The 26,189-nt window shown below is 46.2% G+C and overlaps 1 protein-coding gene across 1 annotated transcript in view; it reads left to right on the forward strand.

Moving 5' to 3' along the window:
- Window positions 1–9,369: 9,369 nt before the first annotated feature.
- The window catches only part of LOC137299662 (proteinase-activated receptor 3-like), a 17,229-nt gene continuing 409 nt past the window's right edge, over window positions 9,370–26,189 (forward strand). The window contains exons 1-4 of the mRNA XM_067968593.1: window positions 9,370–9,420; window positions 11,235–11,516; window positions 16,935–17,140; window positions 24,606–26,189. The exon at window positions 24,606–26,189 is cut by the window's right edge and continues 409 nt beyond it. Coding sequence (XP_067824694.1) covers window positions 17,059–17,140; window positions 24,606–25,735 — 1,212 coding nt within the window. The 5' untranslated portion in view covers window positions 9,370–9,420; window positions 11,235–11,516; window positions 16,935–17,058 and the 3' untranslated portion in view covers window positions 25,736–26,189. The remainder of the gene's footprint in view (window positions 9,421–11,234; window positions 11,517–16,934; window positions 17,141–24,605) is intronic.

Raw genomic sequence — 26,189 nt, forward strand, 5'->3', positions numbered from 1 at the left:
ATCTACAAGGCACAAGTCAGGAGTGTGATGGAATACTCTCCACTTGCTTGGATGAGTGCAGCTCCAACAACACTCAAGAAGCTCAACACCATCCAGGACAAAGCAGCCCGCTTGATTGGCACCCCATCCACCACCCTAAACATTCACTCCCTTCACCACCGGCGCACAGTGGCTGCAGTGTGTACCATCCACAGGATGCACTGCAGCAACTCGCCAAGGCTTCTTCGACAGCACCTCCCAAACCCGCAGCCTCTACCACCTAGAAGGACAAGAGCAGCAGGTACATGGGAACTACACCACCTGCACGTTCCCCTCCAAGTCACACGCCATCCCGACTTGGAAATATATCGCCGTTCCTTCATCGTCGCTGGGTAAAAATCCTGGAACTCCCTTCCTAACAGCACTGTGGGAGAACCTTCACCACACGGACTGCAGCGGTTCAAGAAGGCGGCTCACCACCACCTTCTCAAGGGCAATTAGGGATGGGCAATAAATGCCGGCCTCGCCAGCGACGCCCACATCCCATGAACGAATAAAAAAAAATTCCATGTGCCACACTCGGTCAAATGCTGCCTTGATGTCAAGGGCAGTCACTCTCTCCTCACCTCTGGAATTCAGCTCTTTTGTCCATGTTTGGACCAAGGCTGTAATGAGGTCTGGAGCCGAGTGGTCCTGGCGGAACCCAAACTGAGCATCGGTGAGCAGGTTATTGGTGAGTAAGTGCCGCTTGATAGCACTGTCGACGACACCTTCCATCACTTTGCTGATGATTGAGAGTAGACTGATGGGGCGGTAATTGGCCGGATTGGATTTGTCCTGCTTTTTGTGGACAGGACATACCTGGGCAATTTTCCACATTGTCGGGTAGATGCCAGTGTTGTAGCTGTACTGGAACAGCTTGGCTAGAGGCGCAGCTAGTTCTGGAGCACAAGTCTTCAGCACGACAGCCAGGATGTTGTCGGGAACCATAGCCTTTGATGTATCCGGTGCACTCAGCCGTTTCTTGATATCACATGGAGTGAATCGAATTGGCTGAAGACTGGCTTCTGTGATGGTGGAGATATCGGGAGGAGGCCGAGAGGGATCATCCACTCGGCACTTCTGGCTGAAGATGGTTGCAAACGCTTCAGCCTTGTCCTTTGCATTCTCGTGCTGGACTCCGCCATCATTGAGGATGGGGATAGAATCATAGAATCATAGACGTTTACAACATGGAAACAGGCCCTTCGGCCCAACATGTCCATGTCGCCCAGTTTATACCACTAAGCTAGTCCCAATTGCCTGCACTTGGCCCATATCCCTCTATACCCATCTTACCCATGTAACTGTCCAAATGCTTTTTAAAAGACAAAATTGTACCCGCCTCTACTACTGCCTCTGGCAGCTCGTTCCAGACACTCACCACCCTTTGAGTGAAAAAATTGCCCCTCTGGACCCTTTTGTATCTCTCCCCTCTCACCTTAAATCTATGCCCCCTCGTTATAGACTCCCCTACCTTTGGGAAAAGATTTTGACTATCTACCTTATCTATGCCCCTCATTATTTTATAGACTTCTATAAGATCACCCCTAAACCTCCTACTCTCCAGGGAAAAAAGTCTCAGTCTATCCAACCTCTCCCTATAAGTCAAACCATCAAGTCCCGGTAGCATCCTAGTAAATCTTTTCTGCACTCTTTCTAGTTTAATAATATCCTTTCTATAATAGGGTGACCAGAACTGTACACAGTATTCCAAGTGTGGCCTTACTAATGTCTTGTACAACTTCAATAAGACATCCCAACTCCTGTATTCAATGTTCTGACCAATGAAACCAAGCATGCTGAATGCCTTCTTCACCACCCTATCCACCTGTGACTCCACTTTCAAGGAGCTATGAACCTGTTCTATAACTCTCCCCAACGCCCTACCATTAACGGAGTAGGTCCTGGTCCGATTCGATCTACCAAAATTCATGTTCATGGAGCCTCCTCCTCCCGTTAGTGGTTTAATTGTCTAGCACTATTCACGACTGGATGTGGCAGGACTGCAAAGCTTTGATCTGATCCATTGGTTGTGGAATCGCTTAGCTCTGTCTATAGCATGTTGCTTCCGCTGTTTAGCATGCATGTAGTCCTGAGTTGTAGCTTCACCAGGTTGGCACCTCATTTTTAGGTATGCTTGGTGCTGTCACTACTGGATCAGGGGATGGCCCTGTCACTACTGGATTGGGGAATGGCCCTGTCACTACTGGAGCATGAGGTGGCCCTGTCACTACTGGATCAGGGGATGGCCCTGTCACTACTGGAGCATGAGGTGGCCCTGTCACTACTGGATCATGTGATGGCCCTGTCACTACTGTACCATGAGGTAGCCCTGTACTATTGGATGAAGAGTTTGCCCTGTCACTACTGGATCAGTGTCGGCCCTGTCACTATTGGATAGCAAGACCGTTGAATTCTCCACTCAGTACAGCTCCCCAGCACCAGTCCCTTTGGACACTGTACTTAGTTTGTCTGTAGTCCAGCCGACATCATTCCCCTAACTAGCACCCACTGATTCATCTCTTTCATCCAGTTCCTTAACCACCTCCAGTTTTTACCTAAGATACCCACAGTCTTAAGCTGTGTAGCAGCCTTTCATGTGGAACATTAAGGAAGGTTTTATGGAAGGATAGTGTTGTATCACTGACCTTTCCCATGTTCACTTGGGTTGCCATTTCCTCAAAAAAATCAAGCAGGTTAGTCGGACGGGATGTTTCCCAACTGGAACCAGGTCAGCTTCCACTTACCAGATTAATGTCGTCCAGCTCCCCATCAACTTTATTTCTAATCATCAATTCCTTTATTTCACACTTACAGATGTAAGGCTAATTACCCAGGTTTGTTTGATCACTTTTCTTGAAAATAAGTACCAAGCTGGCTCGGTTTCACTTAGTGTGACCTCTGTATTCAGTGACCCCTCTCCCCCGTGATGACTGCCAGCACTTTGCAGATTTTGTCCCTTTCCATCGTCACCCATCCTCCGATAATCATTGGTTTTGAGCCTTCTCAGCTTGTCCAGGATGTCTCTGTAGCGATGTCAAAATCATTAAATGTAGTTTTTAAAATTTCCTATGACGGGAGGAACACTGCTGAATATTTCCAGAAGTTAATCATTTATTACGTTCACTAATTTTAGTTGATTTGTAGCTCAAACCCTGTTTACACCCTTAAGGGTTCTGAATTCTCCTTTCAACACCCTCTTGCTGTTATAACCTGGAAGAATTTCCTCCTGCTGCATTTGGCTTCTCCAGCACGGCTCATTTCTCCCTCTTTACATCCCGACCATCTTATAGCATTCGCTGTATTTGTCCCCGTGATTCCCCTCATCTTTCTCCCTACAGGTTTGTAGAATTGGTTTGGGGTATTGGTTAATGGTATTGGTATGGGGTATCGGTTTGTAGTATTGGTTTGCGCTTTCGGTTTGTAGTATTAGTTTGTGGTATCAGTTTGTATTATTGGTTTGGGGTATCGGTTTGTAATATTGGTTTGTAGTATTGGTTTGTAGTATTGGTTTGTGGTATTGGTTTGTGGTATTGGTTTGTAGTATTGGTTTGTGGTATCGGTTTGTGGTATTGGTTTGTGGTATTGGTTTGTAGTATTGGTTTGTGGTATCAGTTTGTAATATTGGTTTGTGGTATTGGTTTGTGGTATCAGTTTGTAGTATTGGTTTGTGGTATCAGTTTGTAATATTGGTTTGTGGTATTGGTTTGTGGTATTGGTTTGTAGTATTGGTTTGTGGTATCAGTTTGTAATATTGGTTTGTGGTATTGGTTTGTGGTATCAGTTTGTAGTATTGGTTTGTGGTATCAGTTTGTAATATTGGTTTGTGGTATTGGTTTGTGGTATCAGTTTGTAGTATTGGCTTGTGGTATCAGTTTGTAATATTGGTTTGTGGTATAGGTTTGTAGTATTGGTTTGTATTATTGGTTTGTGGTATCGGTTTGTATTATTGGTTTGTAGTATTGGTTTGTATTATTGGTTTGTAGTATTGGTTTGGGGTATCGGTTTGTAGTATTGGTTGGTGGTATTGGTTTGTAGTATTGGTTTGTAGTATTGGTTTGTATTATTGGTTTGTGGTATCGGTTTGTATTATTGGTTTGTAGTATTGGTTTGTAATATTGGTTTGTAGTTTTGGTTTGTGGTATCAGTTTGTAATATTGGTTTGTAGTATTGGTTTGCGGTATCGGTTTGTAGTATTGGTTTGTGGTATCGGTTTGTATTATTGGTTTGTGGTATCGGTTTGTATTATTGGTTTGTAGTATTGGTTTGGGGTATTGGTTTGTAGTTTTGGTTTGTGGTATCAGTTTGTAATATTGGTTTGTAGTATTGGTTTGCGGTATCGGTTTGTAATATTGGTTTGTAGTATTGGTTTGTGGTATCAGTTTGTAATATTGGTTTGTAATATTGGTTTGTAGTATTGGTTTGTAGTTTTGGTTTGTGGTATCAGTTTGTAATATTGGTTTGTAGTATTGGTTTGGGGTATTGGTTTGTAGTTTTGGTTTGTGGTATCAGTTTGTAATATTGGTTTGTAGTATTGGTTTGGGGTATTGGTTTGTAGTTTTGGTTTGTGGTATCAGTTTGTAATATTGGTTTGTAGTATTGGTTTGCGGTATCGGTTTGTAGTATTAGTTGGTGGTATTGGTTTGTAGTATTGGTTTGTAGTATTGGTTTGTAATATTGCTTTGTAGTATTGGTTTGCGGTATCAGTTTGTAGTATTGGTTTGCAGTATCAGTTTGTAATATTGGTTTGTGGTATCGGTTTGTAATATTGGTTTGTAGTATTGGTTTGTGGTATCGGTTTGCCGTATCGGTTTATAGTATTGATTTGTAATATTGGTTTACGGTATTGGTTTACGGTATTGGTTTGTAGTATCGGTTTATAGTATTGGTTAGTCCCACATCATGTCCTATTCAGTCACGTGATGGTTGCTGTCACTACTTCGATTCTCAGTTTGTGATCTGTGTCCCGTGCTCGGTTCAGATGAATTTTGTACTGTCCTCTCTGGCACATCGAAAAGTACATTTTAACTTTTGAGATCGGTCAAAAAGATGGAAAAAGAAACAGTATTTGAATCCAGAGCAGGAAATGTGTGTGAGAGAGATATGATATTGTTATATTATCTCAGATACAAAAGTAAGCATGAATTCTGATAACGTAACATGATAAATAAAAACCCTTCCTTTTAAAGCTGTCAAAATCCACAAGTAACTTCCATATTTTAAAGTTTATCATTAAAATAATTGTTTCAAATGAGATCTGTTTAGGAGATAAATGGAACTTGCTGCAAAGACAGAACTTAATCCATGGCACTGAACTAACACTGCAGATATTAGTAGATGAGCACTTAATATGTTTGTACGAAATTCCCTTGCCCGATTTTGAATGGAAGGACTGACATGTGCCAGTCTCTAATCTCCATCAGTTCCAGGGCGAGCAACTGGTGCCAAGCAGCGCCAATCAATGCTGCCAGGCTCACACTCGCAGGATTTCTGTCTCTGCTCAGAAAATATTAAAACAAAGCTCAGTAGAACACGTTTCGGAGCAACATTTCATTTTAGTCATGTTCTTTCCTTTTGCTTCCAATTTTCTCACCTCCTCTCCTGAAGGTGTTAATTCTCCCTGGGCTGCAGTTCCCCGGGCATTGACTCTCCCTGGGGTACAGTTCGCCGGGCATTGACTCTCCCTGGGGTACAGTTCCCCGGGCATTGACTCTCCCTGGGGTACAGTTCCCCGGGCATTGACTCTCCCTGGGGTACAGTTCCCCGGGCAATGACTCTCCCTGGGGTACAGTTCGCCGGGCAATGACTCTCCCTGGGGTACAGTTCCCCAGGCATTGACTCTCCCTGGGGTACAGTTCCCTGGGCGCTGACTCTCCCTGGGGTACAGTTCCCTGGGCGCTGACTCTCCCTGGGGTACAGTTCCCCGGGCATTGACTCTCCCTGGGGTACAGTTCCCCAGGCATTGACTCTCCCTGGGGTACAGTTCCCTGGGCGCTGACTCTCCCTGGGGTACAGTTCCCCAGGCAATGACTCTCCCTGGGGTACAGTTCCCCGGGCATTGGCTCTCCCTGGGGTACAGTTCCCTGGGCGCTGACTCTCACTGGGGTACAGTTCCCCGGGCAATGACTCTCCCTGGGGTACAGTTCCCCGGGCCATGACTCTCCCTGGGGTACAGTTCCCTGGGCGCTGACTCTCCCTGGGGTACAATTCTCTGGGCATTGGCTCTCCCTGGGATACAGTTCCCCGGGTGCTTAGTCTCACTGGGGTACAGTTCCCGGACACAGACTCTCACTGGGGTACAGTTCCCGGACACTGACTCTCACTGGGGTACAGTTCCCCGGGCAATGACTCTCCCTGGCATACAGTTCCCCGGGCAATGACTCTCACTGGGGTACAGTTCCCCGGGCAATGACTCTCCCTGGCATACAGTTCCCCGGGCAATGACTCTCCCTGGGGTACAGTTCCCAGACACTGACTCTCCCTGGGGTACAGTTCCCAGACACTGACTTTCACTGGGGTACAGTTCCCAGACACTGACTCTCCCTGGGGTACAGTTCCCTGGGCACTGACTCTCACTGGGGTACAGTTCCCTGGGCACTGACTCTCACTGGGGTACAGTTCCCCGGGCATTGGCTCTCCCTGGGATACATTTCCCCGGGTGCTGACTCTCACTGGGGTACAGTTCCCTGGGCACTGACTCTCACTGGGGTTCAGTTCCCCGGGCATTATCTCTCCCTGGGGTACATTTCCCCGGGTGCTGACTCTCCCTGGGGTGCGGGTTCCACGGGCACCATGTCCTCTCCACAACCTTGCCCGAGTGACCATGTGTGAACCTAGTCAGGAGATTTGGCCTTGGGACGGAGTGTAATATTTCAACTGAATTCGATCTTGTCCTCACCTGACATTCACACAAATAGAAGGTGAAATTGGTCTTTACCAGCAGCGTGAAACAGGCTCGTAGTAAATCTGTGGCCTGTTTTCTAACACACCCAGTTATCCTTTCCATTGAAGTCAGTCGGGTCCAGTGTAAAATGAGCTGCCGATTCACAATGAGCCCATTTTGTGTTACTGGCAAAGACCAATTGCACTCCCCTCCTGTCCAGGATCGGTCACCTGACACTATGTCAGGAGCTGGATCCCAGGCCGATTTACTCCTCTCCAGCTCAGGCATTGAGAATACATTTTATAGAATAAACATTGGCCCAGAATTTGCGATCAAAATAACGGTCAGGCTAACGGCAGTCCCCATTATTTATGCGCAAAGGCTACAGCAACCTCAGGCGAGGGGCAGATGTGCGGTTAAACACTGAAATCCAAAAGTTGCTGTCCGAGACACACCACTCCACCGTTAGCTTTGCGACAATGACAGCTCGCGTCTGCCTCACTATTGAAATCTATTGAACGGTGTGAAGTTCCTGTATTTGCACGGTGGATATGAACAAACTCACCACAGAAAGTTAACGCAAGTCATTTCACGTCTAAGTTACCTTTTAATGACTCGATAAGTGTGAATTATTGCCACAGTCAATCCCTCTGGCACAGGAAATTAACTACTGTAAGAGTGGAGTCTCATTCCTTCAGATTTTAATTGTAGTTGGAGATTTAAAAAAAAATTAAATTACATTTTTCTTTTACTTTTCCTTTCTTTTTTCTCTCTCTCTTAATCCAATCTTTCTTCCCCTCTCTTTATTTCTCTTTCTGTACCTGATTTGTCATTAAATTCACCCGCTCTAATTTACACTTCCTTCTCAGTCCTTGCGCTGTTAATGACCCAATCCGTCAATCTCCTCGGTTAAGGAGATACCCTGTTCACTCTGGTCCCAGATGCCCTGTTTCTCTCGCTGCCCCGTTATCAGCTCGAACTTTCAGCAACTTGCCACCCAAAATATCATCGAGATTAAACAGGCAAAGGGCAAGTCTGACTGACAGCAGAGGCCATTCATCGCCCTGCTACAGCAAATTCTGGGCCAAAACACATTCACGCTCCCAGAGCAGAGTTCGGCCCACAGTGCGGGAATTTAGAAATGGAAGTCAGTGGGTCTCGTGAATTTAATGTCCATTAAAATCAATGGATGTAAATCCAGTGCAGCCCTTTGAAATCTGTGTCCAATATAGATATAGATATAGATATAGAATAGATATTGATATAGATATTGATATAGAATAGATATTGATATAGATATTGATATTGATATAGGTATCGATGTAGATATAGAATAGATATTGATATAGATATTGATGTAGATATAGGTATAGATGTAGATATAGGTATCGATGTATATAGATATAGATATTGATGTAGATATTGATGTAGATATCAATATAGATCCCAGTGGACAAAACCCTGCACCTGAAATGCAAACTCAGAAAATTATCGCTCACCTGTAAAAAGGTCAGTCTGTAAACAGGTTGAGCTAGGTTTTAGAGGGGTTTAAAAATAAAGATATGAATCCTGGGACAGACAGAGCCAATGTAAGTGGACGAGGATGAGGGCGGCAGGTATACAGACTATCTGCAGATCTCAGAGCGATGGATTAGCTGGAGTTTGTGACGGGAGGTCAGTTAGGAGAACATTAGAGAGATCGATTCTCGAGGTGAGGTCACCATGTTGGGGATTTCAGCAATAGGTAGAACTAGAGGTGGGAAATGGTCCAGGAGTGGAAGGTAGCGGTTTTGATGATGGACCAGATATGTGGTTGTATACTCAGCTTAAGGATGGAAGGTTGGTGGAGTCACAGCAAGAGGCACTTCGGTCCAGTCCAGGGGGGTGGATTCAGTTTTGCTAATTTTGAGTTGTAGGAAACAAAGAAGTTAATGAGTGAGGTCACTTGGTTCAAGAGAATCTCCAGTGGGAGCCCCAAGATGTGGCAAACAGGGTTAGAGACAAAGCTTATCCTGGTTATGACCTTTATCTCTTTTAATATCATAGGCAGGAAAATTTGATTTGTCCTATAGACAAGTCTAGAATTTATAGAAGGGGCAGAGGATTCCCCACATCTCCCCCCAACAAGTGAGCCAGGTTTAGTCTCCAGTATTACTGGCACAGTAAACAGTGCAGGATCTATTGATCCTTTAATCAAATACCAATAAAGGTGGGAGCCTGGGCTGCGCCATGCGTTAGTTAATGCATTCCATCTCCAGGACCTGGGTTCAAGTCCAGCCATGGTGATGAGTGAAAGTTTCCTCTGTTGACCAACTGTAAGGGTGTTAAATGGAATGAGGTTGGGCAATTTCAGCCCAGTTTCCAGTGGACTGGGCCCAAGATATGAGCCTATCCCTCCTGCAGTACCGTCTGGCATAGGGTGATAATCTGACCCGGAAAGCCCCAAAGTTAGAAAGGCAAATGGATAAATGTTGCACTGGTCTCAAGTTGCGACTGAGGGAACACGTTAGTGCAACGTAAGAGTAGCTGTTCTCTGGCTTTAACCCATGCTGTGCCTGATGGTTTTTTTTATTCGTTCATGGGATGTGGGCGTCGCTGGCGAGGCCAGCATTTTTGCCCATCCCCAATTGCTCTTGAGAAGGTGGTGGTGAGCCGCCTTCTTGAACCGCTGCAGTCCGTGTGGTGACGGTTCTCCCACAGTGCTGTTAGGAAGGGAGTTCCAGGATTTTGACCCAGTGACGATGAAGGAACGGCGATATATTTCCAAGTCGGGATGGTGTGTGACTTGGAGAGGAACATGCAGGTGGTGTTGTTCCCATGTCCCTGCTGCTCTTGTCCTTCTAGGTGGTAGAGGTTGCGGGTTTGGGAGGTGCTGTCGAAGAAGCCTTGGCGAGTTGCTGCAGTGCATCCTGTGGATGGTACACACTGCAGCCACTGTGCGCCGGTGGTGAAGGGAGTGAATGTTTAGGGTGGTGGATGGGGTGCCAATCAAGCGGGCTGCTTTGTCCTGGATGGTGTCGAGCTTCTTGAGTATTGTTGGAGCTGCACTCATCCAGGCAAGTGGAGAGTATTCCATCACACTCCTGACTTGTGCCTAGTAGACGGTGGAAAAGCTTTGGGGAGTCTGGAGGTGAGTCACTTGCCACAGAATACCCAGCCTCTGACCTGCTCTTGTAGGAATATGCAGGGCCATGAGGTTACAGATTGTGCTGGAATACAATTCTGCTGCTGCTGATGGCCCACAGCGCCTCATGGATGCCCAGTTTTGAGCTGCTAGATCTGTTCTGAATCTATCCCATTTAGCACGGTGGTAGTGCCACACAACACGTTGGACTGTGTCCTCAGTGTGAAGATGGGACTTCGTCTCCACGAGGACTGTGCGGTGGTCACTCCTACCAATACTGTCATGGACAGATGCATTTGTGACAGGTAGATTGGTGAGGACGAGATCAAGTAAGTTTTTCCCTTGTGTTGGTTCGCTCACCACCTGCCGCAGGCCCAGTCTGGCAGTTATGTTCTTCAGGACTCGGCCAGCTCGGTCAGTAGTGGTGCTACCGAGCTACTCTTGGTGATGGACATTGAAGTCCCCCACCCAGAGTACATTCTGTGCCCTTGCTACCCTCAGTGCTTCCTCCAAGTGGTGATCAGCATGGAGGAGGACTGATTCATCAGCTGAGGGAGGGCAGTAGGTGGTAATCAGCAGGAGGTTTCCTTGCCCATGTTTGACCTGATGCCATGAGATTTCATGGGGCCCAGAGTCAATGTTGAGAACTCCCAGGGCCACTCCCTCCTGACTGTATATCACTGTACCGCCACCTCTGGTGGGTCTGTCCTGCTGGTGGGACAGGACATACCCAGGGATGGTGATGGAAGAGTCTGGGACGTTGGCTGAAAGGTATGATTCTGTGAGTATGGCTATGTCAGGCTGTTGCTTGACTAGTCTGTGGGACAGCTCTCCCAATTTTGGCACAAGTCCCCAGACGTTAGTGAGGAGGACTTTGCAGGGTCGACTGGGCTTGGTTTGCCTTTGTCGTGTCCGGTGCCTAGTGGTCCGTCTGGTTTTATTCTTATTATGACTTTTTTTAGCGAGATTTTACAACTGAGTGGCTTGCTAGACCATTTCAGAGGGTGGTTAAGAATCAACCACATTGCTGTGGGTCTGGAGTCACATATAGGCCAGACCGGGTGAGGACGGCAGGTTTCCTTCCCTAAAGGGCATTAGTGAACCAGATGGGTTTTTATGACAATCCGGTAGTTTCATGGCTACCATTACTGATACTGGTATTTTAATTCCAGATTTTATTTAATTAATTGAATTTAAATTCCCCAGCTGCCATGATGGGATTTGAACTCATGACTCCAGATTATTAGTCCAGGCCTCTAGGATTACTAGTCCAGTTACATAACCACTATGCTACTGTGCCCAGAGAGCATTTTACCCCGAGACTGGCTCTGGAAATTCCATTGGAAGCTCTCTCTCCCAATTGGCTGCCGTAACTTGGGGTTGAAGATCGGAGGAAACCTCTGCAGAGTCAACACCAAATCTCCAGAGTGGAACAAGAGTGTTGGAAACATCTGGAGGCAGCTTCAAGGTTCAATCCGTATTATAATGGTGAGTATGACCTGGTGTCAATCTCTCTTAAAATGGCAAAAGATAGCAAGAGCCCTGTCTCATCAGGCACCATTCTACGAGAATTGGGGGCTGTCAGGATTATACCAGAGGTGAATTGGACGATCAGTTTATTTAGATCTGGGAGAAGTAACAGATGTCCCTTCAATCTGAGATAGATAGCTTTTTGGCAACCAAAGGTATTAAGGGATATGGGCCAAAGGCAGGTATATGGAGTTAGATCACAGATCAGCCATGATCTTATCAAATGGCGGAGCCGGCACGAGGGGCTGAATGGCCTCCTCCTGTTCCTATGTGTGGACAATTTTCCAATGCTCCCTGGCTACAGGCATTGTACCGGAGGATTGGAGGACTGCTAATGTTGTACCGCTGTTTAAAAAGGGAGAAAGAGATAGACTGAGTAATTACAGGCCAGTCAGTCTAACCTCGGTGGTGGGCGCATTATTGGAATTGATTCTGAGGGACAGGATAAATCGTCATTTTATCAAGGACAGTCTGCATGGATTTGTTAAGGGAAGGTTGTGTCTGACTAACTTGATTGAATTTTTTGAGCAGGTAACAAGGAGGGTCGATGAGGGTAACGCGTTTGATGTAGTCTACATGGATTTTAGCAAGGCTTTTGACAAGGTCCCACATGGCAGACTGGTCAAAAAAGTAAAAGCCCATGGGATCCAAGGGAGAGTGGCAAGTTAGATCCAGAATTGGCTCAGTGGCAGGAAGCAAAGGGTAATGGTTGACGGGTGTTTTTGTGACTGGAAGGCTGTTTCCAGTGGGGTTCCGCAGGGCTCAGTACTCGGTCCCTTGCTTTTTGTGATATAGATTAATGATTTGGGCATGAATGTAGGGGGCTTGATCAAGAAGTTTGCAGATGATACAAAAATTGGCCGTGTGGTTGATAGTGAGGAGGAAAGCTGTAGACTGCAGGAAGATATCAATGGACTGGTCAGTGGGCAGAAAAGTGGCAAATGGAATTTAATCCAGAGAAGTGTGAGGTAATGCATTTGGGGAGGGCAAACAAGGCAAGGGAATACACAATAAATGGGAGGATACAGAGAGGTGTAGAGGAAGTGAGGGACCTTGGAGTGCATGTCCACAGATCCCTGAAGGTAGCAGGACAGGTAGATAAGGTGGTTAAAAAGGCATACAGGATACTTTCCTTTATTAGCCGAGGCATTGAATATAAGAGCAGAGAGGTTATGCTGGAACTGTATAAAACACTGATTAGGCCACAGCTTGAGTACTGTGTACAGTTCTGGTCACCACATTACAGGAAGGATGTGATTGCACTAGAGAGGGTGCAGAGGAGATTTACGAGGATGTTGCCAGGACTGGAGAATATTAGCTATGAGGAAAGATTGGATAGGCTGGGGTTGTTTTCTTTGGAACAGAGGAGGCTGAGGGGAGATTTAATTGAGGTGTATAAAATTATGAAGGGCCGAGATAGAGTGAATAGGGAGGACCTATTTCCCTTCACAGAGGGGTCAGTGACCAGGGGGCATGGATTAAAGTAATTGGTAGATGGAACTGAGGAGAAATTTTTTCAGCCAGAGGGTGGTGGGGGTCTGGAACTCACTGCCTGAAAGGGTGGGAGAGGCAGAAACCCTCAACTCATTTAAAACTTGGACGTGCACCTGAAGTGCTGAAACCCACAGGGCTACGGACCAAGAGCTGGAAAGTGGGATAGGCTGGTGGCTTTTTTTCAGCCGACACAGACACAAAGGGCCGAATGGCCTCCTTCTGTGCTGTAACTTTCTATTATTCTAAGAATTGGCCCAACAAATTGGGGAGGTTGTATTTAAACAGGAACAATTGCATTGGACAGGATGTTAAGGCTACTTATTGTACTCATGGATGGTCGCAATGGACATCAATCTATTCTAGTACAGACTTCATGTAAATGGTCCAGGTGGAGAATAATTCTCCATCCTGAGCAGAGTCAAAGGCATCAAAGATGTGAATCTGCTTGCAATTAAAAATAAATTATGAAATCTGTCAGTCTAGAACGTTGAGGGGGGCCCCAGTGATAGACAGAAAGGGGTTCTTGGAAAGGATATAGGACACGGGAAAAAAGACACTCTAAGAGTGCTGACTCTCCCATTAACTGCACGCCTGCTGAATCCCTGCGTGATTGTGGGACAATTAGTTTTGAATATGAGCTGTAGGTTTAGAGTATCTTCTATTCTTATACACTTGCAGCTGGGATTGGTCCATTTAAAAGAGGAGTTTTTAACATATAACCTCAGTCTTGGTAAAATAATTTTTTATTCAGAAGTATCTACGTTGCTTGGCACAGGCCCTAGCCCCAGACCGAGAAAGCAGTGAGAAAGCAGTGAGAAATCAGTGAGAAATCAGTGAGAAAGCAGTGTAGCTCCGCCTGCACATGGTGAGGTTTTACCTCTCGAACAGTGACTTGAATTCCTTGTTAGTTGCCCATTGGCCAATGTTCTGATAACCACGGTCTCTGGCACCAATGGAAATAGCAGGAGACCGAAATGCTGGAGAGGTTTTATTGCCCGTGTCTGTCGAGGGGCAGATACAGAGCAGGCTGGGAACTCGACCTCAGCAACATCATCAGCTGGTGCATTGCCCTCAAAGTCGGAACTCCATTTGATCAAATGCTTTTTTTTGTATCTAGGAAAAGAAAGATTTGCATTTCTATCGTGCCTTTCACACCCTCGGGACATCCCAGAGTGCTTTACAGCCAATGAAGTACTTTTGAAGTGTGGTCACTGTTATAATGTAGGAAATACAGCAGCCAAATTGTGCACAGCAAGATCCCACAAACAGCAATGTGATACTGATCAGATCATCTGTTTGTTGATTGAGGGATAAATATTGGCCAAGACACTGGGAGAACATTCCAGTTTTTCTTCTTAACGTCCACCCGAGGGGGCGGACGGGACCTCGGTTTAACGTCTCATCCAAAAGACAGCATCTCTGACAGTGCAGCGCTCCCTCAGTACTGTCCCTCCCACAGTGCAGCGCTCCCTCAGTACTGACCCTCCGACAGTGCAGCGCTCCCTCAGTACTGACCCTCCGACAGTGCAGCGCTCCCTCAGTACTGCCCCTCCGACAGTGCAGCGCTCCCTCAGTACTGACCCTCCGACAGTGCAGCGCTCCCTCAGTACTGACCCTCCGACAGTGCAGCGCTCCCTCAGTACTGACCCTCCGACAGTGCAGCGCTCCCTCAGTACTGACCCTCTGACAGTGCAGTGCTCCCTCAGTACTGACCCTCCGACAGTGCAGCACTCCCTCAGTACTGACCCTCCGACAGTGCAGCGCTCCCTCAGTACTGACCCTCCGACAGTGCAGTGCTCCCTCAGTACTGACCCTCCGACAGTGCAGCGCTCCCTCAGTACTGACCCTCCGACAGTGCAGCACTCCCTCAGTACTGACCCTCCGACAGTGCAGCGCTCCCTCAGTACTGACCCTCCGACAGTGCGGCGCTCCCTCAGTACTGACCCTCTGACAGTGCAGCGCTCCCTCAGTACTGACCCTCCGACACTGCAGCACTCCCTCAGTACTGCCCTAGGAGAGTCAACCTGGATTTTGTGCTCAAGTCTCTGGAGTGGGACTTGAACCACGACCTTCTGACTCAGAGGTCAGCGTGTGACCCATGGATGACACTGTGGGAGATTACGGTACTAAGGAATTGTATTTTTAACTTGTGTACATGACACACAAGTGTCCATTTCTGAGAACCAGCTGCACATACAAATATAAAGGACAGAGCACAGGAAATTTGTGTAAAGGGATAAGATATTCGAGCAATACCGCAGAACAAAAATAGTCACAGGAGATGAATTGCTGGTTTCATCAACTGAAAGAGTCAAAGTGTTTGCTTTCCTTAATTGAATTAACACCATCATACCTGTGATATGAAATAAACAGTTTGTTCAATTATATATAGATTTTCCTCCAACAAGAGTCAGTCAGCATTATGGGAGGAGGGAGCAGTGAGAAAATTGGTGGAAAAAGGAAAAAGACTGAGAGCCTCAATAACTGAGGAAACTCGGAGCCAAATTCACAGCTTCATCATTGATCAACAGAAAAGATGAAAGGAATTTTCTCAAATCACTCCTAATGGGCGGAAGTTTGCAATTTGCTTTGAAAAATGTCCTGTTAGTCTCTGATCCAATGGTCAGTGAGCAATTAGAGAACAGATCCAACAATCTGAGCGTTGTTTATCACAGAGTAGTGAGAATGTGGAAAACAGATGAGTCTCAGATGATTAACTGGATAAATATCTGGTTGGGAACAGGGCTGGAGGTTACAAGGGCAGTACAAACCGACACCGGACAAAATGGTCTGAGAGCTATGGGATGGGGGATGTTGGCTGGAGGGGAGGAGGCCATGGTTGAATAGTGCAGGTGTGAAGATGAGTGAATATTCTCGGGTTTTGATTGATTCCCTTTGGGGATCAGAGGTTATTTATGCAGAACTTTCCCTCAGGATTCAGTGGGTGGGGTAGAGCCCACGATGGGGATCATGGTGCACAGCTCATGAATAGAACTGGCCTTTTGGGCCAAATGGCCTTTTCTCATTCTGTGCTTTCTGCTGTACTTGGATTCCTTTTGTTGAATCTCCTCTCCCAGCTAATCTTAGTTTGGTTTACAGAATACAATGTTAGAAAGTGATGTCAAATGTAAACAGAAATACAGACTGTCTGTGTTCTGAGGGCAGTGATCGCACCCCCATTCTAGCACTTAGCTGCATTTTGAACTGCTCATACATTCCCCTCTCCAACGCCCCCCCCCAGGGAGATTGTTCCAAATATTCCTCATTCTTTGAGTAAAGAAATTCTTCCCAATACAAATAAAAAGAAAATAAACTTCAAATGCTGGAAATCCTGTTTTTGTTTCAATTGGTCCCCAATATCTGTTTGTAGGTTTGCTGAGACCCACAGTTCAAAACCCCCAAATTCCTCCATCTGGGGCAGAATAAATTGTGCATTTGGGGTTCCACCGAATCCCTGCTTTTTCTGCCCTCCAGGAATTCCTATGGGTTGTGGAGCAGGCGTAAGATGTGAGGAATATTTATCACACGATGATTTGACCTGTGCTTCGAGCTCTGCTCTTCGTAAGGTGCAGGTGGACTCCTGTGCTCCAAGCGGAATTTAAGATACGCTGACACGGAGCATAAACACAGGCATGGGCCTGATGGGCTGAATGGCCTGTTTCTGTGCTGTACATTCTTTGTAATTCTTTCTATTAAATGGGACAGAGGGAGGGAGAGTAGAAATCTTTCTCCAATATTTCAATTATAGGGCATATTTTAGAAAGAATGTTTACAGCTTGAGTCCTGTTTTTTTTGTGGTGCGCTCTAATTTATTAAAATACTCTCAGGAACCCAGGACCCAATTGATTAACGTCATCAAATTGACCTGTGATGTTTACACAGGCTATGATCTCAGTGGAAAAACATCGATATCAATGTGCTGTGTGAGAAGTCACTGTCCAGCCGAGGAAGCTGCTCACAATCAGAAACTCTGTGTGTTTGCAACTTGCAGGGAGAGTGCGTCGAGATGAATTGTAATTTGCTGGTACCAGCTCTGCTACTGACACTTTCAACCTTCTGGTGTCGGGCAGCTACTCCAGACTATGACGGTGAGACTTTTCCCTTTTACAATAATAGGTCAGAAATAGAACAGCGGAGTTTGTGGGGTTTTGTTGTTGATGCTTCCTATGTCCTGGGAAACTCGGAGAGTCTGAGTACAAGCTGATGGACAGAGTGCCTGAAATGTGCTTTCATTCTGAGTAAATGTGTCTCACACAAAAACTGCAATTTCTATAGAGCTCCTCTCAGAATGCTTTGCATGGCAGAGGAAAAAGAGTAGACACAGGGGGGATGGGAGGTGGTGGAGAGGGAAAGGGGGAAGGTGAAAACACAGACAAAAGGATAGCTTTTTAGGAAACTTTTGAAATCAGGAAGGGAGGCCCGAGCCAAGGGATTTATAGAGGGGGCTCCAGAGAGTATGCTATATTCAGAGAGTGCGGTGTATTTAGAGAGTACGGTGTATTCAGAGAGTGCGGTGTATTCAGAGAGTGCGGTGTATTCAGAGTGTGCGGTGTATTCAGAGAGTGCGGTGTATTCAGAGAGTACGGTGTATTTAGAGGGTACGGTGTATTCAGAGAGTGCGGTGTATTCAGAGAGTGCGGTGTATTCAGAGAGTACGGTATATTTAGAGGGTACGGTGTATTTAGAGGGTACGGTGTATTCAGAGAGTGCGGTGTATTTAGAGAGTGCGGTGTATTTAGAGAGTGCGGTGTATTTAGAGAGTGCGGTGTATTTAGAGGGTACGGTGTATTTAGAGAGTACGGTGTATTCAGAGGGTGCGGTGTATTCAGAGAGTGCGGTGTATTCAGAGAGTGCGGTGTATTTAGAGGGTACGTGTATTCAGGGGATGTGGTATATTCAGGGGATGTGGTATATTCTGAGCGCATGGTATATTGAGAGGGTACGGTGTATTTAGAGGGTACGGTGTATTTAGAGGGTACGGTGTATTCAGAGAGTGCGGTGTATTCAGAGAGTGCGGTGTATTTAGAGAGTACAGTGTATTCAGAGAGTACGGTGTATTCAGAGAGTGCGGTGTATTCAGAGTGTGCGGTGTATTCAGAGAGTACGGTGTATTCAGAGTGTGCGGTGTATTCAGAGAGTACGGTGTATTTAGAGGGTACGGTGTATTTAGAGGGTACGTGTATTCAGGGGATGTGGTATATTCAGGGGATGTGGTATATTCTGAGCGTACGGTGTATTTAGAGGGTACGGTGTATTTAGAGGGTACGGTGTATTCAGAGAGTACGGTGTATTTAGAGGGTACGGTGTATTTAGAGGGTACGGTGTATTTAGAGGGTACGGTGTATTTAGAGGGTACGGTGTATTTAGAGGGTGTGGTGTATTTAGAGGGTACAGTGTGGTATATTCTGAGAGTATGGAGTATTTAGAGGGTACGGTGTATTTAGAGGGTGCGGTGTATTCAGGGGATGTGGTATATTCTGAGAGTATGGTGTATTCAGAGGGTACGGTGTATTTAGAGGGTGTGGTGTATTTAGAGGGTGTGGTGTATTTAGAGGGTACAGTGTGGTATATTCTGAGAGTATGGTGTATTTAGAGGGTACGGTGTATTTAGAGGGTACGGTGTATTTAGAGGGTACAGTGTGGTATATTCTGAGAGTACGGTGTATTTAGAGAGTACGGTGTATTTAGAGGGTACGGTGAATTTAGAGGGTACGGTGTATTTAGAGGGTACGGTGAATTTAGAGGGTACGGTGTATTTAGAGGGTACGGTGTATTTAGAGGGTACGGTGAATTTAGAGGGTACGGTGTATTTAGAGGGTACGGTGTATTTAGAGGGTACGGTACGGTGTATTTAGAGGGTACAGTGTGGTATATTCTGAGAGTACGGTGAAGTGTCAGAAACAGCATCGCTACCATTGGCGTCTGAGGAATGTGGAGTGTGGGGGAGGATGCTGATGTACGACTGGAAGAGGCTGTTGAAGGAGTGGAGAGTGAGGCCAAGAAGGGATTTAAAGGCAACGACAGGATATTAAAGTCAATTTATTTGAATGAGAGGAGGCAGTGGAGCTCGATAAGGGCAGAGTGACAGGACAGCAGCACTTTGAAGTGGTTAGAAGGCTGGACACGGTGCTGTGAATGACAGTAAGAGGGTATCAGCCCGGGGGAGAGTTTTTGAAAATATTACACGATGGAATGAGGGAGGAGCAGGACAGTGGGAGAGGAAAGAAAGCCTGAAACTGCCGTCTGAGTTCGGCCCATCGTACCTCTGCCGGCTCTTTGAACTAACTGCCCAATCAGTCCCGCTCCCCTGCTCTTTACCCATAACCCTGCAAATGTTTCCAGTTCTGCACTTGCCTTTCTGTTGACTCCATGAAGACAGTTTCCCCAATGATTGTTGCTGGGGAGCTGCGCCAATGCAACGAGATTTGGCAGCATCTTGGCAGGTGTTTGCTTCTCCTTTCAACCCTTCAGTAGTGCAGTCCAATGATGGGGTTCCTGGGTGTGACAGTCCAATGATGGGGCTCCCGGGTGTGACAGTCCAATGGTGTGGTTCCTGGGTGTGACAGTCCAATGATGGGGCTCCCGGGTGTGACAGTCCAATGATGGGGCTCCCGGGTGTGACAGTCCAATGGTGGGGCTCCCGGGTGTGACAGTCCAATGGTGGGGTTCCCAGGTGTGACAGTCCAATGATGGGGTTCCCAGGTGTGACAGTCCAATGATGGGGTTCCCGGGTGTGACAGTCCAATGGTGTGGTTCCTGGGTGTGACAGTCCAATGGTGGGGCTCCCGGGTGTGACAGTCCAATGGTGTGGTTCCTGGGTGTGACAGTCCAATGGTGTGGTTCCCGGGTGTGACAGTCCAATGATGGGGCTCCCGGGTGTGACAGTCCAATGGTGGGGCTCCCGGGTGTGACAGTCCAATGGTGTGGTTCCTGGGTGTGACAGTCCAATGATGGGGCTCCCGGGTGTGACAGTCCAATGGTGGGGTTCACGGGTGTGACAGTCCAATGGTGGGGTTCCCGGGTGTGACAGTCCAATGATGGGGTTCCCGGGTGTGACAGTCCAATGATGGGGTTCGCGGGTGTGACAGTCCAATGGTGGGGTTCCCGGGTGTGACAGTCCAATGATGGGGTTCGCGGGTGTGACAGGCACCATTGACTCTCATCATTGACTCACTCATTCGGCACCAGCCATCAAACAGGAGGCTATAGGTGCCCCATCACTCAGCCTCAGACTCCATTTCCAGCCTCCGCAATTATTTTCAGGCATTTTTGTTAACCTGAGACTTTAAAAATATTATCAGCCTTTGCAGCAGCCACCAACATTTTGTTCCCATGTGTGCCACTTACCTTTAAGTGGCTGAATCCCTTTATATTTACCCATAACCCTTTGTAAGCAGCTCTTTAGGAGATACTGAGAGACGAGGCCTAGCCTGGGCTGGGAGCTCGCTCTCACTCGTGAATAGAGCTGACCTGTAAATTCACTAATGGTGGATATACTGCACTGCCTGACTAGCCCCTGACTGGAGCAACTACCCCACTGTGCCATCTCATTCTTATCAGAGGAGAGGAGACCTTTATCCCATATGTGAGGTCTAGATCTGAATGCAGGAACCAGAAGTGAAAGGACTGTGGTCTGAGCATCACACTCCTGAACACAGTTACCTAATGAGAAGCCGTGGGAATGTTCCACAGATCTGCCTCTTTGTTGCATCTCTTCTGTGTAGTGGCCAGAATTCCACAAGTGTGTGAAATTACTCACTCCACATCGAGGACAGCAGTGAAAACAGAATTAGATGTTAATTATATGAAGGACCTTCAGTAACTTGACTCGTGCAATTGGACTGGAAAGAGCTTTCCTTGGGGTGGTGCTGGAAAGGGGATTAAGTTCTCTTTCAAAGACAACTTTGGGATGAATCCTATCTTGGTGCTGACCCATGGACACATCCTGCTGTTGAGCTGGAAGTTGGAGTGAGCCCCAGGTTTTAAGCAGGTCGTATCGGGGCTACTTTCAATGAACTGAGTTTGGGTTGAATCAAGCTGCCAATACTCCAACACTCCAAAATCACTTGATTAAAATCCCGGAATAGGACTGGGAATGTAAGGGTTAGGTTCTAATCTAAAATGTGACATGCCACAAACAGCAAGCCTGGATTGTGGGGTTTGAGTTTACAGAGAAATCCAAACAAGCTGGGGCAGCTGGACCTGCAGGAAGTTGTGGTTACAGCAGCTTCCCTTCCTGTCATTTGACTGGAAATTGTGAAACTCTGTTTTGTATAAATTTTCCAGAATCTTTCTGAGACACTGAAGGGGACATTCCCTCTGGTTGTTATGTGCTGGTGACACAGTGAACACACTAGGAAGAAGTTCGATGTTCACTATTCCTAGCGATAGTGTAAAAGTGTTCGAAAATTGCACTTCACAATTTTCCTAGAGATAGTGATCAGGGGAAGTTTTTCCCTGTGTTTACCATATCACTAACCATCACCAGATGAGATATTGCTGTGCGTATGTGTATGTTATCTTTATAACTTCTCTTCTGAGAAGTGCAAAAGCAATAGGGCAGTAATAGTCGGGGATTTCAACTACCCGAATATTAACTGGGATACAATCAATGTAAAAGGTACAGAGGGTGCAGAATTCTTAAATTGCATTCAGGAGAGCTTTTTTAGCCAGTACCTAGAAAGCTCAAAAAGAGGGGGGGCAGTTCTGGATTTAGTTTTAGGGAATGAAGCTGGGCAGGTGGAAGGAGTATCAGTGGGAGAGCATTTTGGTGGTTGTGATCATAATTCAGTTAGATTTAGCATAGTTATGGAAAAGGACAAAGATAGAACAGGAGTAAAAGTTCTTAATTGGGGAAAGGCCAATTTTACTAAGCTGAGAAGTGATTTAACAAAAGTGAACTGGAAACAGCTACTTGAAGGTAAATCAGTGTCAGAGCAGTGGGAGGCATTCAAGGGGGAGATTCAAGGGGTTCAGAGTAAACATGTTCCCACAAAGAAAAAGGGAGGGGCTGCCAAATCTAGACCCCCCTGAATGTCAAGGAGCGTAGAGGCAAGGCCAGCATTTATTGCTCTTCCCTTTGTTAAGGGGAGGTCGTGTCTGACTAACTTGATTGAATTTTTTGAGCAGGTAACAAGGAGGGTCGATGAGGGTAACGCATTTGATGTTGTCTACATGGATTGTAACAAGGCTTTTGACAAAGTCCCACATGGCAGACTGGTCAAAAAAGTAAAAGCCCATGGGATCCAAGGGAAAGTGGCAAGTTGGATCCAGAATTGGCTCAGTGGCAGGAAGCAAAGGGTAATGGTTGATGGGTGTTTTTGTGACTGGAAGGCTGTTTCCAGTGGGGTTTCACAGGGCTCAGTACTGGGTCCCTTGCTTTTTGCGGTATATATTAATGATTTGGACTTGAATGTAGGGGGCTTGATCAAGAAGTTTGCAGATGATAAAAAATCGGCTGTGTAGTTGATAGTGAGGAGGAAAGCTGTAGACTGCAGGAAGATATCAATGGACTGGTCAGGTGGGCAGAAAAGTGGCAAATGGAATTCAATCCAGAGTGAACCTTTATAAAACACTGGTTCGGCTATAACTGGAGTATTGTGTCCAGTTCTGGGCACCACACTTCAGGAAAGATGTGAAGGTGCAGAAGAGATTTACTAGAATGATTCCAGGGATGAGGGATTTTAGTTACGTGGATAGACTGGAGAAGCTGGGGTTGTTCTCCTTGGAACAGAGAAGGTTGAGAGGAGATTTGATCGAGGTGTTCAAAATCATGAAGGGTCTAGACAGAGTAGATAGAGAGAAACTGTTCCCATTGGCGGAAGGGTCAAGGACCAGAGGACATAGATTTAAGGTGATTGGCAAAAGAACCAAAGGTGACATGAGGAAAAACCTTTTTACACAGCGAGTGGTTATGATCTGGAATGCACTGCCCGAGGGGGTGGTGGAGGCAGATTCAATCATGGCCTTCAAAAGGGAACTGGATAAGTACTTGAAAGGAAAAAATTTGCTGGGCTACAGGGAAAGAGAGGGGGAGTGGGACTAGCTGGATTGCTCTTGCAGAGAGTCGGCACGGACTCGATGGGCTGAGTGGCCTCCTTCCGTGCTGTAACCGCTCTATGATTCTTTGATTCTATGACTATATCTATATGTGTGATCTGTATGCATGATCTGTGTGTGTGATCTGTGTGTGTGATCTGGGAAATGTTGATGTACAAAGGGACCTGGGTGTCCTTGTACACCAGTCACTGAAAGCAAACATGCAGGTGCAGCAAGCAGTTAGGAAGGCGAATGGTATGTTGGCCTTCATTGCAAGAGGATTTGAGTACAAGAATGTCTTACTGCAGTTATACAGGGCCTTGGTGAGACCACACCTGGAGTATTGTGTGCAGTTTTGGTCTCCTTACCTAAGAAAGGAAATATTTGTCATAGAGGGAGTGCAGCGAAGGTTCACCAGACTGATTCCTGGGATGGCAGGACTGTCGTATGAGGAGAGATTGGGTCGACTCGGCCTGTATTCACTCGAGTTTAGAAGAATGAGAGGGGATCTCATTGAAACATATAACATTCTGACAGGGCTTGACAGACTGGATGCAGGGAGGATGTTTCCCCTGGCTGGGGGGTCCAGAACGAGGGGTCACCATCTCAGGATACGGGGTCGGACATTTAGAACCGAGATGAGGAGAAATTTCTTCACTCAGAGGGTGGTGAACCTGTGGAATTCTCTACCACAGAAGGCTGTGGAGGCCAAGTCACTGAATATATTTAAGAAGGAGCTCGATAGATTTCTAGACACAAAAGGCATGAAGGGGAATGGAGAGAGAGCGGGAATATGGTATTGAGATAGAGGATCAGCCATGATCATATTGAATGGCGGAGCAGGCTCGAAGGGCCGAATGGCCTACTCCTGCTCCTATTTTCTATGTTTCTATGTGTGTGTGATCTGTATGTGTGATCTGTGTGTGTGATCTGTGTGTGTATACTTATATTGATAACACATACACATATACAGAAAAAAGATTCGAAAGGTTGAGTGGGCATGAACAAAGACTGGGAACGAACATCAAGCCTTTAGTTACGAGGAGAGCCTCGATAAACTTTCCATTAGAACAAGGAAGGTAAGGAGACGATAAGGAGACGATGTGATAGCAATGTTCAAAATTATAAGATGATTTAATAAGGCAAATTGGGAAAAATTATTTCCACAGGTTGGTGAGACAGTTACCAGAGAGGGTAAATTTAAAATCCTCACCAAAAAGGTGATCGGCAAAAGAAGCAGAGGCGACATGAGGAAAAACTTTGTACAGTGAGTTGTGATGATCTGGAATGCGCTGCCTGAAAGGGCGGTGGAAACAGATTCAATAATAACTTTCAAAAGGGAATTGGATAAATACTTGAAGGGAAAAATTTACAGGACTATGGGGAAGGAGAGGAGTGGGACTAATTGGATAGCTCTTTCAAAGAGCCAGCACAGGCACGATGGGCAGAATGGCCTCCTTCTGTGCTGTATCAGTCTATGATTCTTTCCTTTTTTCTTTCTATTGTCTTGTTTAGAATATGATCTTTTTCCCAGTGACAACTCACAAAAGGACAGCACAGCAAAGGGTCAAATGCCAAGTGTGGCTGATATCATGAGATCATTCAATAGTGTAAAGCAAAGAGTGAATGGCTCCAATGAGACTTTCTATACTGTGGGGAAGAGAGCCAGAGCCCACCTGACTGGTCCAGTAACCACAGCTACCATCCCAGCTTTTTGTATCCTCGTGTTTGCCATTGGGTTCCCAGCCAATGGACTGGGTCTCTGGATAATGACTACAAAAATCAGGAAATTACCGTCCACCATCTTCCTGATTAACCTGGCGACCACAGACCTCCTTCTGATCCTGATGCTGCCTTTCAAGATCTCCTACCACCTTCTGGGCAACGACTGGCTCTTTGGTGAGGGTCTGTGTCGGACAATGACCGCCTTCTTCTACGGGAACATGTACTGCTCCATCCTGCTCCTCACCTTCATCAGCATCGACAGATACTTCGCTCTGGTCCATCCATTTATCTCTAGACGCTTCAGGGACAATACGTTTGCCGTTTGTGCCTGTTGTGTGATTTGGGTGATTGCTGTCCTCTCCGTGTTACCGTTTCTCTTTGTGCCGCAGCTGTACACGGTCCAGGATCTAAATATCACCACGTGTCATGACGTGTTATCACTGGAAAAACAGACTGGATATTTCTTCTATTACTTTATGTGTCTGGTTCTTTTGGGGTTTCTAATTCCATGTTGTGTTACTATATTCTGTTATGGGTCTGTAATCAGAACTTTAATACTTAATGAAAGGAGGTATGCGCGAGCTGCAAAGGTCACGGTTCTAATCCTGCTGGTATTTGTCGTGTGTTTCACTCCCAGCAATATAATCCTATTAATGCACCACTTTGAGTATTACCTCACAAACGACAGTGACCTCTATATTTATTATATGGTCGGCCTGGTTCTCAGCAGTTCCAGCAGCTGCATTGACCCTTTCATTTACTATTACATTTCTGATGAGTTTAGATCCAAGGTAAAACAAGTGGTTTGCTGCGGCAAACACAAGGGCAGAGACCTGTCTGGGAAAACGTCCCAGGAACTTCTTCGGACTACCACCTACACGTCACACTCAAGGACCGGTGTGTCGGTGCGGAGCATCTGATTCTGTGCTGGACCTGAAAAAAATGAGCTGATTGTATAACTGTAAGCAGAGAAAATACTTTCAATCCTGGCCGGTTCATGAAAGACATCAGCCATCAAATCAATCGCAAAACTGAAAATAATCCAAAATCTTTTGGCTCAATTAAATTTAGGAGATTCTGATTTTCCCCAATTTCATCAATTTGGAATTTTGAAAATGGAAATTTGTGTCCCTTATAAGGGAGAAAGTTTGCTGTAAACATGCACAAAGTCTGTCAGACAGGAGGGGAGTAATGGGAAACAGGCCATTCGGCCCAACTAGTCTGTGCTGTTTACCCTCCATACGAGCAGTCTCCATGTGCTCACCCTGTTCCTGTGTCCCTTTATTCCCTTGTCCTTTAACCATCCATCCAACCTATTCTTAAATCTGCTTCAATCACTGATTCCAGGAGTTCATTCCACAGCCTCACAACCCT

The sequence above is a fragment of the Heptranchias perlo genome, chromosome 29, assembly GCF_035084215.1.
Source record: "Heptranchias perlo isolate sHepPer1 chromosome 29, sHepPer1.hap1, whole genome shotgun sequence".
NCBI classification, from domain to species: domain Eukaryota; kingdom Metazoa; phylum Chordata; class Chondrichthyes; order Hexanchiformes; family Hexanchidae; genus Heptranchias; species Heptranchias perlo.